The sequence below is a fragment of the Asparagus officinalis genome, chromosome 5 (genome assembly GCF_001876935.1).
Source record: "Asparagus officinalis chromosome 5, Aspof.V1, whole genome shotgun sequence".
NCBI classification, from domain to species: domain Eukaryota; kingdom Viridiplantae; phylum Streptophyta; class Magnoliopsida; order Asparagales; family Asparagaceae; genus Asparagus; species Asparagus officinalis.
The window spans coordinates 52,500,134-52,513,076 of record NC_033798.1 but is presented as its reverse complement, the minus strand read 5'-3'; the positions used below and the strand labels follow the sequence as shown (position 1 = coordinate 52,513,076).

Here is a 12,943-nt window from a genome sequence, read left to right as displayed (position 1 = left end):
ATTTGGCCTTATACTTCATAGCAATATCCTGTACTAGTAGGATAGCGTTTAATAATGGCACAATGCTCTGCTCCTCAATCATGATACTTTGGGCAAATCACCTTAAGCATCATCAAATATTAAGCCACTATTACAAGATATCTGTACCAACTTTAGGTCCGAGTATTCTATCATTCATGAGAATTATTTTAGACGCACAGCTACGTCAACTCTGCCACTTAGTATGTTACACCAGAATAGTTGTGTAGTAATTCCAAGAGTCTTTAATTCTGAGCAACCTATATATTTTCGTTTGCTATTAGCTCATTTGCAGTCAACTCATGAATTTACAATGTTATCATATTTGTAGAGTTGTATGGAATCTATACATTCACTGCCAAGTGCCAACACTTCATTTAGAAATTTCCAGTTAATGCACTATTTTCTTTGATACAGTTGCTTCTAGCCTTCTACATGTTATTCATTCAATGATTGCTGTCTTTTGCCAATCCTTACCTTAATAAAAATAACAGAAGGCATTATTTTATCATGTAACTATGCTAGTTTCTGGAAGTTACATAGCAGGGAAACACATTTGAAAAGCTCCTGTTATCTTTCGTATTTTACATAAGTGTCTACCCTTTTCTTTTGAGAGGAATGGATGAGCTCTCACAAAACTGAAGGAATATAATAACTGCAGAAGCATTTTTCCCTCTTAACTGGGGACAATAAGTGGAAAGCAAATCATTCATCCGAATTTATTATTTTAAACAAAAAGTCAAAAACTGAACAACCACTATATTGCTGATAGAAAGGCTTGATGATCACTTTTAGACAAAAAATACAGGCATTGTAACCTTCACAGTGATAATAGACATTTTTAGAACTTCCACTACTATATCAATATATGTTCTTCTTTTAGCCTTCCTTGACACTTGAGACATTGTGTTCTGGTTGATCTTTGCTGAACCCTCAGACACATACTAGATCTTTTGCGGATAGAAAGGCTTGATTATCACTTCTAAACAAAAAATACAGGCCTTTGTAACCTTCACACTGACAAGAGACATCTAGAACTTCCCATTTAACTGATACTATTATATCGATCTTTTCATATAGAATATATCCATATCTGTTCTTCTTTCAGCCCTCCTTGATACTTGAGTCACCAAGATGATGTTCAAATTGTTCTCATTACTAAACTCCATTATATTACTTACTAAAGTATCTTGCTTTTCTTAAACAACAAATAAACGTTTAATGAAATAATAATTTTAGTAATTAAAAAAGATGCTTGCTTAGGAAGGAATTTTTTAAGCTTCCTGCAAGCTGAAATAACACATCTTCAGGTATTTGTAGTAGATCTTATGCTTTATTCCTGTTTCCATTTTGTATTGATTGACAAAAAAATTAAAGTGATAATGGTTCCATGATGTACAGTACACCCCGGCTATTGATATATGGAGCATAGGTTGCATATTTGCTGAGGTATTAACTGGAAAGCCACTTTTTCCTGGTAAAAATGTGGTTCACCAATTGGATTTAATGACAGATCTTCTTGGCACACCTTCTTTAGATACCATATCTCGGGTACGCAATCTCATAAATATCTGGGTTGGTGAAAGACATGTATATATTCTAGATCTGAAACTTTTGGTGTTTCCCACAATATCAGGTCCGCAATGAGAAGGCTAGAAGATACTTGAGCAGCATGAGGAAAAAGCAGCCTGTACCATTTGCGCAAAAGTTTCCGAACACAGATCCTCTAGCGCTGAAACTTTTGGAAAGACTTTTAGCATTTGATCCTAAGGACCGACCCACTGCTGAAGAGGTATGGGCTTAATCCTCATTCTTCATGTTCTTCCATTAAAATGGTTTTAGATTCATACTTATTTCATTATTTATGTGTGTCTAATATGTTTTTCATTTCATGTTCATTTATCAGGCACTGGCTGATCCATATTTTAAGGGCTTGGCTAAAGTGGAGAGAGAACCGTCTTGTCAACCCATAACAAAAATGGAGTTTGAGTTTGAAAGAAGAAGAGTGACTAAAGAGGACATTCGAGATCTTATATTCCGTGAAATATTGGAATATCATCCTCAATTGCTCAAGGACTACATTAGTGGAGATGAGGGGACAAACTTTCTTTATCCTAGGTTAAATATTTTATTTTGCTTCTTCAACTTTTTCCATTCTCGCCTTAATGTGCTGTTATCTTAATATTTCTTGTTTTACCTCAATTGTACAGTGCTGTTGATCAATTTAGGAAGCAATTCTCTCATCTCGAGGAAAATGGTGGTAAAAATGGCCAAGTTACTCCATTAGAAAGGAAGCATGTTTCTCTTCCTAGGTAATGTTGTTTGATGCCATATTTCGATCTTTTTTACATGCCTAGTGCGAAAAGTGAGCTGATTTATTCTCTATTTGAGCTTGCTTTCAAGTGTCAGAACGGACCAAGGAGTATTATCAACCCTATGGTGGTAGTTTCTATCTTTTTACATATTTTTCTAATTAAGCTTTTGTGTTTAGAGAATTAAGTAGCTGTAGGCAAATAACTGAGGATATAAGCCTGCAAATATCATGTCTAAGGATCCAAGTCTATGTAGAAATAAAATTTGCTAATCATAACTAAACTAATATTCTAAACATTCTATAATCGTAATAGATAACTTGTCTTTTATAGGTAAGGCTATAATGAAGATTTTACAAAAATAATTTTTTTTTTAAAAATTTTAAAATAAAACAGCTTAAATTCTTCCTCTGGAGTAAACTTCATGTGATTCCTATCAAATCTTCCCAGCTTCAAAGAATTCACTTTCAGGGAATAATGATGACGATACTTGTCAAATACATTTAGCTTAAGTTACTTAACCTTAACTCTACTCAGTAAGTACAATCTCAATTGGTTGTCCATCCCACTGTACAAAGTATAGTCTCCATTTGCGACTGATGCAAGCTCGTCATCAAGAGTTCCTCAATCTTCTTTTTGTGAGACACTGATACTCATGAAAACTATATAATTGCACCTTCTACTACTCAGTCAATATGACAGTAAGAAATCCAAGATAGACGAATGATAAACAAATGGCTTATGGTTGGGCATCAAGTTCTCCACATAAAAAATTAGATTAGTTCAAAGATTATTCTCGGACATCTAGCTCATTCAATGGACCAATTTTTCTCAAACACTACAAACGTCTGTTTGACGGGCATGTCATATTTTCAAGCTCTCAAAGGAACCTCTCAGGTTGAACGTGCCCCATCACCTTATCATTAATTACAAATTCGTGGATCCTCCTATATTCATATGCTTTAGACTCATAGTTTCATAATTAACAACAATCTATCTATGAATCTCATTCTGCAAATGATACAAATGCTATCAAATAACTCAGTTGATGCATTAGATACCTAGCAAGTATTAAGTCAATAGGGTTTACAAGTCTAAAACTTGCTACTGGTTCAAATCAATAGAACCTAATTGACTTATTCACACGATTTACACACAAAAAGTTAGCCATGGATACCACTAGATCCCAGTTCTTAAGTGGCCTCCTACAAGATAACATGGCAAGTTTCCTAGAACCCTATTTACCACCTTAATCTGACCATTGGTCCGTGGATGATAGACAATGAAAATTGAAGAAAAATAATTAGTTCCGTCTAGAAGTAACTCATGAACTTAATGTTCATATTTGGCACAAACCTCATAGAAAGAAAGTCTAAAAAGCAAGACCTCTATAAAGAACAAATTTAGAATATTTGGGCCATCAACAATATCCTATGTTTTAGAAAGCACTAGGCATGTCTAGACACTGGATCTACTGCCAACGCCTAGTCACCTGAGCAGGCTCTTAGGCGACATTTAGGCGTTTATAGCACATTGTTTTTTAAGGCAACTGTTCTGTCGTAATTGGAGGTGAGATTAACCGTTGTAGTTGCAAAGTGAATGGTGGAGGGGTGACACTGAGAGAAAGGCTTTTTTTCAACAATGCAAAATTTTATCCTCTCTATTCTATGTAAGATGGGTTTAGATATCGAGTTTTATTCCGATCGAGTTTTGCCTGAGTGTTCTCGTCATCATTATATGCTTAAGTGGGCTACGTACTCCTTTTGACATGGTGAGCAATGTTTGAGAAAGTTTTTTTGAAACACGTTTCGAAACTCACTTCACAACTTATTGAAGGGTAAATTCTTTGGAACTTAAGAGTGAAGCTATTTATCCTTGAAGCTTATGCCTCATCGCTTAAAGTATAATTGAAATGTGCACTTCGCGCTTTATAAAGCGCTTTTATTTTGAAGCACATGCTTAAGACTAGATAGTAGGACATAAACAGATCTTTGACTAACATTAAAACGCCCATATATATTTTCAATATGACTATGCGAGTGTGAATAAAATATATATATTATGCATGTAACTAAGTTATTATGATTTGTTACTATACTTCACATATATAATTCTTATTTACTAACCAGGACATGAATGTATATATATCTAATTATTATGCCACTATATATCATATGTTCATGATTTTTACAAATTTAAAGTTAAAATATTTAAACTCATGAAGCTTAGGCTTCACATTTTGAAGCTTATGCTTCACGCTTTGAAAGGTTACGCCTCGCTTCATCAAAGGGTCTAGCGTTTCGGCTTGCGCTTCCGCTTTTTTAAACATTGGTGGTGAGTCCCACTTAAGCAGCCCATGCTCACTGAGGCGCTCCCGACACTTGTGTGAATGACATGAATGATTATTTATACACTGTTATCTTACTGGCTTTTTTTAATCTGATATGACTCTGTTATCTGACATTTGACATTTAGAACATTGGGGCAAGTAATTATTTATACACTCTAGTGTCTTGTTTCCTACCCTAAGCCAATTGGCATCTACACAGTCAGATAGCACAAATGTGACATCTTTGTTTACACTTCACCAGTAAAGTTCAACCTCTAGCATGATTATAGTCTTATTACAACCAAATTGTCATGTGGCTCTCCTACGTGCATTTCCATGATCAATTAGTTTCTTAAGGAAATGCTGATAATGCATAGGTAAATATTCTCATCCCATCGAGTATGTTGAAATCCTCTACATGCACTGGTAGATCCTGGAGCTTTGATGAGAAGATATCACCAAAATCTTGAAAGTAGAATAATCTTGGATAAGCTGCTTGAATGCCACAACTTGTGCACTCGTCACTTGTAATGTGGAGATTTTCTTACTTAAAGTGTCAGCGACCTTGTTTTTACCTTAGGGTCGATGCTTCATGACAAATGATGCACACTATGGAACATGATTATAGGTGTTTTGGGATAAAACATTATGTGGAATGAAGCTCACTGCCTACATGTGCAGTGTTTTAAAATCTGTCAACTTCCAACCATTTGATGTACATAAAGTATGCTTAAATTTGCATTATAGTTGATTTTCAGAAACCTATGAGACTCGGTAATGAGACTCACAAGTCTATGAGACTCGGTAATGTGAACTGCATTATGGATCATACAACATGTGTGATCCAGATATTTCCTATTGCTTTCATGCTTTGAGACCCCTAATGTTGCTCCAAGGATGAGAGATGATGCGGTTTCAAGACTAAAAACATGTTGTGTGTTATAAACACATTATCTAGGTATAGCAAGAGATAGCGATTGATCCTTTCTAAAATTTCCTACACTGCTTGATTTCCTTTGTTAAACTAATTTTGTTATTTACATGAAGATGAATATTATTGATTATGTATGGGATTAGCAAATACTATGAGTTGGTGCATGTATCCCAAAATTCTTCTGTTATATTCTTCTCCTGCAATCATGCAACCGTACGATTAGCTCTCTTATACAGCAAAACGATTAGCCCCATTCTTTGGACCGGCTTAAAAAGAGTTTTCATTTCTGCACCTCCAACCTTTTTTCATTTTAAAGAAATCACTCAGTCTTCATATTTTTTTTTCCAATTTAGCCTCCAGTTTCTGCTCAGACACCAAATTATGTCACTGTTATTGTCAGAGTATAAATATGAAGTATTCATTTATTTTCAACTTAGATAATTAATTTTTAGTTATTTTTTAAAGTACATATCCCCGAACAGAGGGGACTCTCTCATGATTCAGACTGGACCCAAACTTGGATCTGGTCCACACAAAGGGATTAAGGAGAGAGAACTAGTGGTTTTTTCTGGAGGTATAGCAAGAATAGAGTAGGATCTTTGTTAGATTTTTGAAGGAGAAATGAAGATGAAGGTTGAAGAAAGAAGTAAGTAGCAGTTTTATCAAGTTGAGGGGTATGAGTTGGGGACTCATCGCCAATCAGAAGGGGTTGAAATAACACATGAAGATTTGGATGGTCATTTTCAAAATATCAAACATTTTGTTGTTATTGTTGTGTCTTTTTTTGTGTGGGGTGGGGGGAGGGTAAACAAAAAGGCCCATAAAGAAACTTTGATCATAGAAATCATTTACCATTTGGCTTCTTAAATTAAATAACTTGTACTTTTATCTTTCTGCAGATCTACAGTGGTTCACTCTACGACGATCGCTCCTAGGGATCAGCAACCTAACCCAAGAGTTATTGCGGAAAAACTTTCTGGCAATATCATAAGATCCTCTCAGGCTCCCCCTCAGAGAATCCTTACAGGCATATAAAATTTATTATTTTGGACTATAGCCTTTTGTTCCATATTCTGCTCACTAATTCTAATTTTACTTTTTTTATCCATCATTCTGTTTTCAGTAGCTAAGCCCGGAAAAGTTGTTGGGCCGATAATGCCCTATGAGAGTTTAGGTGTAAAGGATTCCTATGATCCTAGAAGACTGATACGGAGTAACACAGTGCTTTCACAGCCTTCAGGTGTTCCTCCGACTTACTGCTTTCATAGGAGCAGTACAGCTGGCAACTTAGAGAGCACCTCAAAGAGCAGGGAAGGTGTCTTGGAGGCTGCAGATAAGGGGATGGACTATATGGGACATCATCAAAAACCATGCCCTGGCATAGCTATGGACATGAGAGGTTCATCCTTGTTTCGTCACTATTCAGCAGCTGGTGGAGATGAGGCCATCATCAAAAGCAAACTTGATCAGAGAATAGCCAATGAGGTCAGCATGCTTCAGGCTACGAAGCCGCCTCCTTTCAGTGGTAGGATTACAGCTCCTTCTGGTGCTCACCACCTAAATAGCGGTACTGTTCAGTTTGGCATGACAAGGATGTATTAGTTTTAGGCACGCAAAAGAGGAAGCAATTCCATCATTCAATTAATCAACAACGGGGACAAGCATCATCCATTGTACAGATTACCTAATTCAATGGTTTATGCTGTTATTGGCATCATCATGGAAGCCTTTCATCCATATTGACATGAAGGAGCTGGTCCCATTTTTTCTTATGAATCCATTTGCATTGTGCAACAGATGACCGTGAAACGTGCTGTAGATTCTTCTGAATCCTGCCTGAATGTTGTCGATCTTTACTGGTGGAATTGCACACAATAAGTTGAAGCTGATGAAAATTAATGTCTAATCATATTCCTGTCATTTTAAGTCCTATCCTGCCTTGCTATCATTTTGTATGATCAAAACTTGAACTGTTAAATTGTTCATATACTTCTAGTGTACCTTGCTAATTTTATGGGTTCATGCAAGTGTTTTGTTAGTTTGCTGATCTTCCTTTTATATGTATCGGAAATATATGCTGTGCTTTTAGGAATTGTCTTTACTACAGCAGCTTCCTTTTTTTTGGCACTTATGTTCTCTCGAACTTCATTGATTGATAATGTTTATGTAGAAAGAGATAATTGAGAGAGCAAAAACCCTAACTTAATTGATTTATTCAGATACTATATATATATATATATAGTCATACAAATAGGGGTATGGTTAACGGGTCACAGCCCATTAACCCAATACCCAATAGACTTAATCTAACACTCCCTCTCAAGCTGGAGCATAAATATCCACCATGCTCAGCTTGTCACATATAATAGAAAACACATTTGAAGAAGTAGCATTGGTAAGAATATCAGCAAGTTGTTGTGAGGACGGAGTGAATGTGAGAGATACTATCTTCTTCTCCCAAGCATCTCTGACAAAATTACAGTCAACTTCAATATGTTTTGTCCTCTCATGAAACACAGGATTCTGTGCAATATAAATGGCAGACTGGTTGTCACAATGCATTGGCATGGGTCCAGACTGAACAAAACCAAGCTCTGTCATAAACTTTCTTAGCCACACCATCTCACAAGCAGTGTGAGCCATTGCTCTATATTCGGCCTCTGCACTAGATTGTGATACTACATCTTGTTTCTTACTTCTCTAAGTCACAAGATTACCTCCAACAAAAGTACAAAATCCTGAGGTTGACTTTCGGTCTCTCATGTCTCCTGCGTAGCCAGCATCAGAGAAAGCCGAAATGTGAGTATGCCCATGCTTCTTATATAACAATCCCTTGCCAGGACAACTTTTGACATATGCCAAAATCTTCAGAGCTGCTGTCCAATGAACCTCTCTAGGTTTGTGCATAAACCTGCTCAGTACACCTACTATAAAAGTAATATCAGATCTGGTAACTGTCAAATATATTAGCTTCCCAATTAGTCTCCTATATCGTGCAGCATCATCTAGTAGAGAGGTATCATCACGCCATAAATCAACATTTGTCTCCATTGGAGTGCTTGCAGGTTTGCATTCCAAGAGACCTGCTTCTTCTAGTAAATGTCTCCATTGGAGTGCTTGCAGGTTTGCATTCCAAGAGACCTGCTTCTTCTAGTAAATCTAGCACATATTTCCTTTGGGACAACAGCATGCCATGTTTTTTATATGCAACTTCAATCCTAAGAAAATACTTTGGCTTTCCCATGTCCTTAGTGACAAAATGACGGTTTAGATACTCCTTAGTCTCAGCTAAGGCAACATAGTCACTCCCAGTCAGCAGAATATCATCAACATATACGGCTAAAATAACCAAACCAGTTGTTGTGCGTCGAAGAAAGACAGAGTGATCAGACTGACAACGTTGAAAACCAACATTAGAAATAACCTTGCTGAACTTATCAAACCAAGCTCGAGGACTCTGCTTTAACCCATAGATGACCTTTCTCAGCCTGCAGATAAGATTCTCCCCCTGAGCAACATACCCAGGAGGTTGCTCCATATAAACCTCCTCGTCCAAATCACCATAAAGGAAAGCATTCTTCACATCTAGTTGGTGCATCGCCCAATCCATATTAACAGCCAGAGAGAAAAGAATTCTGATGGAGTTGAGACGAGCAACGAGAGAAAATGTTTCAAAATAATCAATACCATATGTCTGGGTATATCCTTTAGCAACCAGGCGAGCTTTATATCTATCAACAGACCCATCAGGACGATATTTCAAGGTATACACCCATCTGCAGCCAACCACAGTCGCTCCAGCAGGTAGAGAGACCAAATCCCAAGTCCCTCTAGAAAGCAGTGCATTCATCTCCTCATCCATAGCCTGTTTCCAGGCGGGTACTAACAAAGCTTCCTCATGTGACCTGGGTAAAGATATAGTGGACAATGACAAAGCAAACTGACGAAATGATGAGGTGAGACGGTCATAAGAGACAAAAAGAGAGATAGGATATTTTGGGCAAGACCGTTTACCTTTACGAAGAGCAATAGGAACATCTAAGTCAGAAGAGATATGAGGCTCGACATGAGATGGACCTGCAGCTGGAGAAGAAGAGTCAGCAGGAGCAGAGATAGGTATATGTACTTTAGGACGGCGAGAGTATGTCAGTAGAGGCTTTGGTGTAGTAGCCACAGGAGCAGATACCGAAATAGTAGTGTGAGCCGTAGAAGGTAGTGGCACCTGTGGACTGACAGAGGTAGTGGAACCAGAGGAAAAATATGGGACAGACTCAAAAAAGGTAACATCAGCAGAAACAAAATATCTCCTGGTGGTCGAATAATAACACCTATACCCTTTTTGAGTACGTGAGTATCCAACAAACACACACTTAATGGACCTAGGATACAATTTATCCAAACCAATAGTCAAATCCTGAACAAAACACGTACAACCAAAAACTCGAGGAATCACAGAAAAACGTTTTTTAGCAGGATAAAGACAGTGGAATGGTATCAAACCATCAAGAACAGAGGAAGGCATGCGATTAATTAAATAACAGGCAGTGAGGACAGCATTCGACCATAAGTACTTTGGAATATTCATATGTATCATCAGTGTTCTAGCAACATCGAGAATATGTCTATGCTTCCTCTCAGCAACTCCATTTTGTTATGAAGTGTGAGAGCATGAAGTTTGATGAATAATACCATTAAGAGCACAAAATTTTGAAACGTCATTTTTCATATATTCCAAAGCATTATCAGTACGAAGAATATGAACAGAAGTAGAGAACTAGGTTTTTATTTCATTATAAAAAAGTTCAATAACATGCGAGACTTCAGACCTCTCTTTCAACAAATATAGCCAAGTCATGCGAGAGAAATCATCAACAAAAACAATGAAATATCGAAAACCCTTCACAGAGGGAACACGACAAGGACCCCAGACATCAGAATGAACTAACTCAAACGCAAAACTACTGTGTTTATCGACACGACTCTGAAAAGAAGCACGATGATGCTTACCCAGTTCACATGACTCACAACCTAAAGAAGAAAGGGAAGACTGAACAGTAACTACCGATCTAAGTTTCTGTAGTGAAGGATGACCCAGACGCCAGTGCCACAGTAAGATAGAATCAGGCTGTGCTGCAACAAGACCAGCACTCGGCACACTGTCGTCCAAATAGTACATACCTCCTCTCTCATGCCCCGAACCAATCGTCATCCCAGTTGCTAGGTCCTGAAAAACACAATAAGAAGGAAAGAAGGTGACTTTACAGTTATTGTGCTTTGTAAACTTGCTAATGGATAATAAGCTAACAGGGAATTTAGGAGCATATAACACATCAGTGAGTTTCAAAGAGGAAGTAGCATGAACTACTCCAGCACCCGAATGACTGTTCTGAGAGAGCACTAGCTGGCGTAACCTCTCATAATCTGCCTGAGAAATCTGAACAGTAGGAACAGTAGTAGCTGGATTACTAGAAATAGTAGTAGAAATAGGCGAGCGAGTCGACTCGGCATCGGCTACTTGGACCCATTGAGGACGACCAAACTTCTCCCAGCACTTCTCAGAAATATGATTGGTCCTCCCACAGTGATCACACTGACGTGAACCCCTATCAGAATCACCCTGTCTCCCACTAAAAGAGCCACGTCCTCCCAAAGAATCACGATCACGATCACGATCACGACCGCGGCCTCTGCCTCTACTAGAGAACATGGCAGACTGATCCACTGAAGGTGGAGACGGTGCAGAAGTATCAGAAGAAACACCAGTAGAGACCTGCATGACTCTGGAGAATGTAGCAGTCAGTGAGGGGATGGTATCTCCACCCAATATCTGTCCTCTCACCTGGGACTGTAAGTTAGGGTGCAATCCAGAAAGAAACTTAGACACTGCCAAGTCACGACGATATCCTAACAGCGTCGCCGCATCAGCTACTACAGGCTGATGCATCTCCAGTTCGTCTATCAGTCCCTTTAACTCACCAAAGAACACCGGAACTGACCTATCTCCCTGTTTGAGCGTAAACAGTCGCTCATAAATCTCAAATACACGAGAAGCATTCTTCTCATTTCCGTACATAATCTTCAGGCTGTCCCACATCTCCTTCGCAGTGGTTAAGAACATAACACTGCTACTAATCTGTGGTTCCGTGCTGTTGAGGAGCCACGTCATAACACAATAATCAGACGAGAGCCAGGAACTGTAGGTGGGATCTGTGGTGGGTGGAGGAGAGGCCAGAAGATGTGGAAGTTTGCTCTGAGCGCCAATGAAGATGCGGAAAGCCTGAGCCCAGAGCAGATAGTTTGTACCATTCAATTTTATTGTAGTCTCCAAGACTACCTTGGACGCAGAAGTCTGATCAACAGCAGCAGAGGGAGATGTAGAAGAGGAGGAGAGATCTGTTTCCGACATTGTTGCACAATAGTGGTAGGCAGGTAGTAGTCAAATAATCAGGACAGTAGTAAAGATGTGTTCTTTAAACATAGACTAAGAGCAGATAAAAAATAGGCAGTAGTAGATGACCGGATCGGGTCATGTGTGGCCTCGAATCACCTATTCAAGGCCATGAAAAAAAGGAACAAAACAAACGGCGCGGTACTTTAGCAGCGTGGTACTGTAGCGGCGCGGTACTGTAGCGGCGTGGTACTGTAGCGGCGCGGCACTGTAGCGGCACGGCTAGTGGTGGCGGTAGTGCCGGCGGCAAGGAGAAGAGGCGGCGGCGGCTAGGGTTTTTGAATGAGGATTTGTGGCGGCTAGGGTTTCAAGCTCTGATACCATGTAGAAAGAGATAATTGAGAGAGCAAAAACCCTAATTTAATTGATTTATTCAGATACTATATATATATAGTCATACAAATAGGGGTATGGTTAACGGGTCACAGCCCATTAACCCAATACCCAATAGACTTAATCTAACAGTTTAGCATGTCCGAGGTGTCATAGCCAGGGTGTTATGTGTGGCAATGCAGGTTGTGACCTCACCAATAAGATCTGAGTCGACTTAAATTATGTATTTTAATGTAGATTTTAGATCCATTAAAGATATTAGTCTGGGTAATTTTGTTTTCAGTCTTGGGCTGACTTTCATATCATATGCTCGGTTGGTTTTCCTCTCTTGCAATTTTATGGGTGTTACTGTAATAGAATCAAAAGAGGGCATTCAATTGAGTATCTAACGCAGACTAGGCCCGCAACTGGAAAGAATAATTTACACGACGATTCCCGTCACTTTCCCTCCACGACGTGGTATTCTTTCCTCTCTAATGCAGTATCTTCATCAAGGCAGTTGAAGGATCTATTCAGGCTCATCTATAATATCTTTGAATCAATTAGGGATGTATTTGAGTTAAAATTCC

General features: G+C 38.6%; 1 protein-coding gene across 1 annotated transcript in view; it reads left to right on the top strand.

The window, feature by feature from the left end:
• LOC109843246 (mitogen-activated protein kinase 15-like) overlaps window positions 1-7,631 on the top strand; it is a 15,168-nt gene extending 7,537 nt beyond the window's left edge. The window contains exons 5-10 of the mRNA XM_020412174.1: window positions 1,420-1,569; window positions 1,655-1,810; window positions 1,925-2,136; window positions 2,229-2,330; window positions 6,493-6,620; window positions 6,717-7,631. Coding sequence (XP_020267763.1) covers window positions 1,420-1,569; window positions 1,655-1,810; window positions 1,925-2,136; window positions 2,229-2,330; window positions 6,493-6,620; window positions 6,717-7,195 — 1,227 coding nt within the window. The 3' untranslated portion in view covers window positions 7,196-7,631. The remainder of the gene's footprint in view (window positions 1-1,419; window positions 1,570-1,654; window positions 1,811-1,924; window positions 2,137-2,228; window positions 2,331-6,492; window positions 6,621-6,716) is intronic.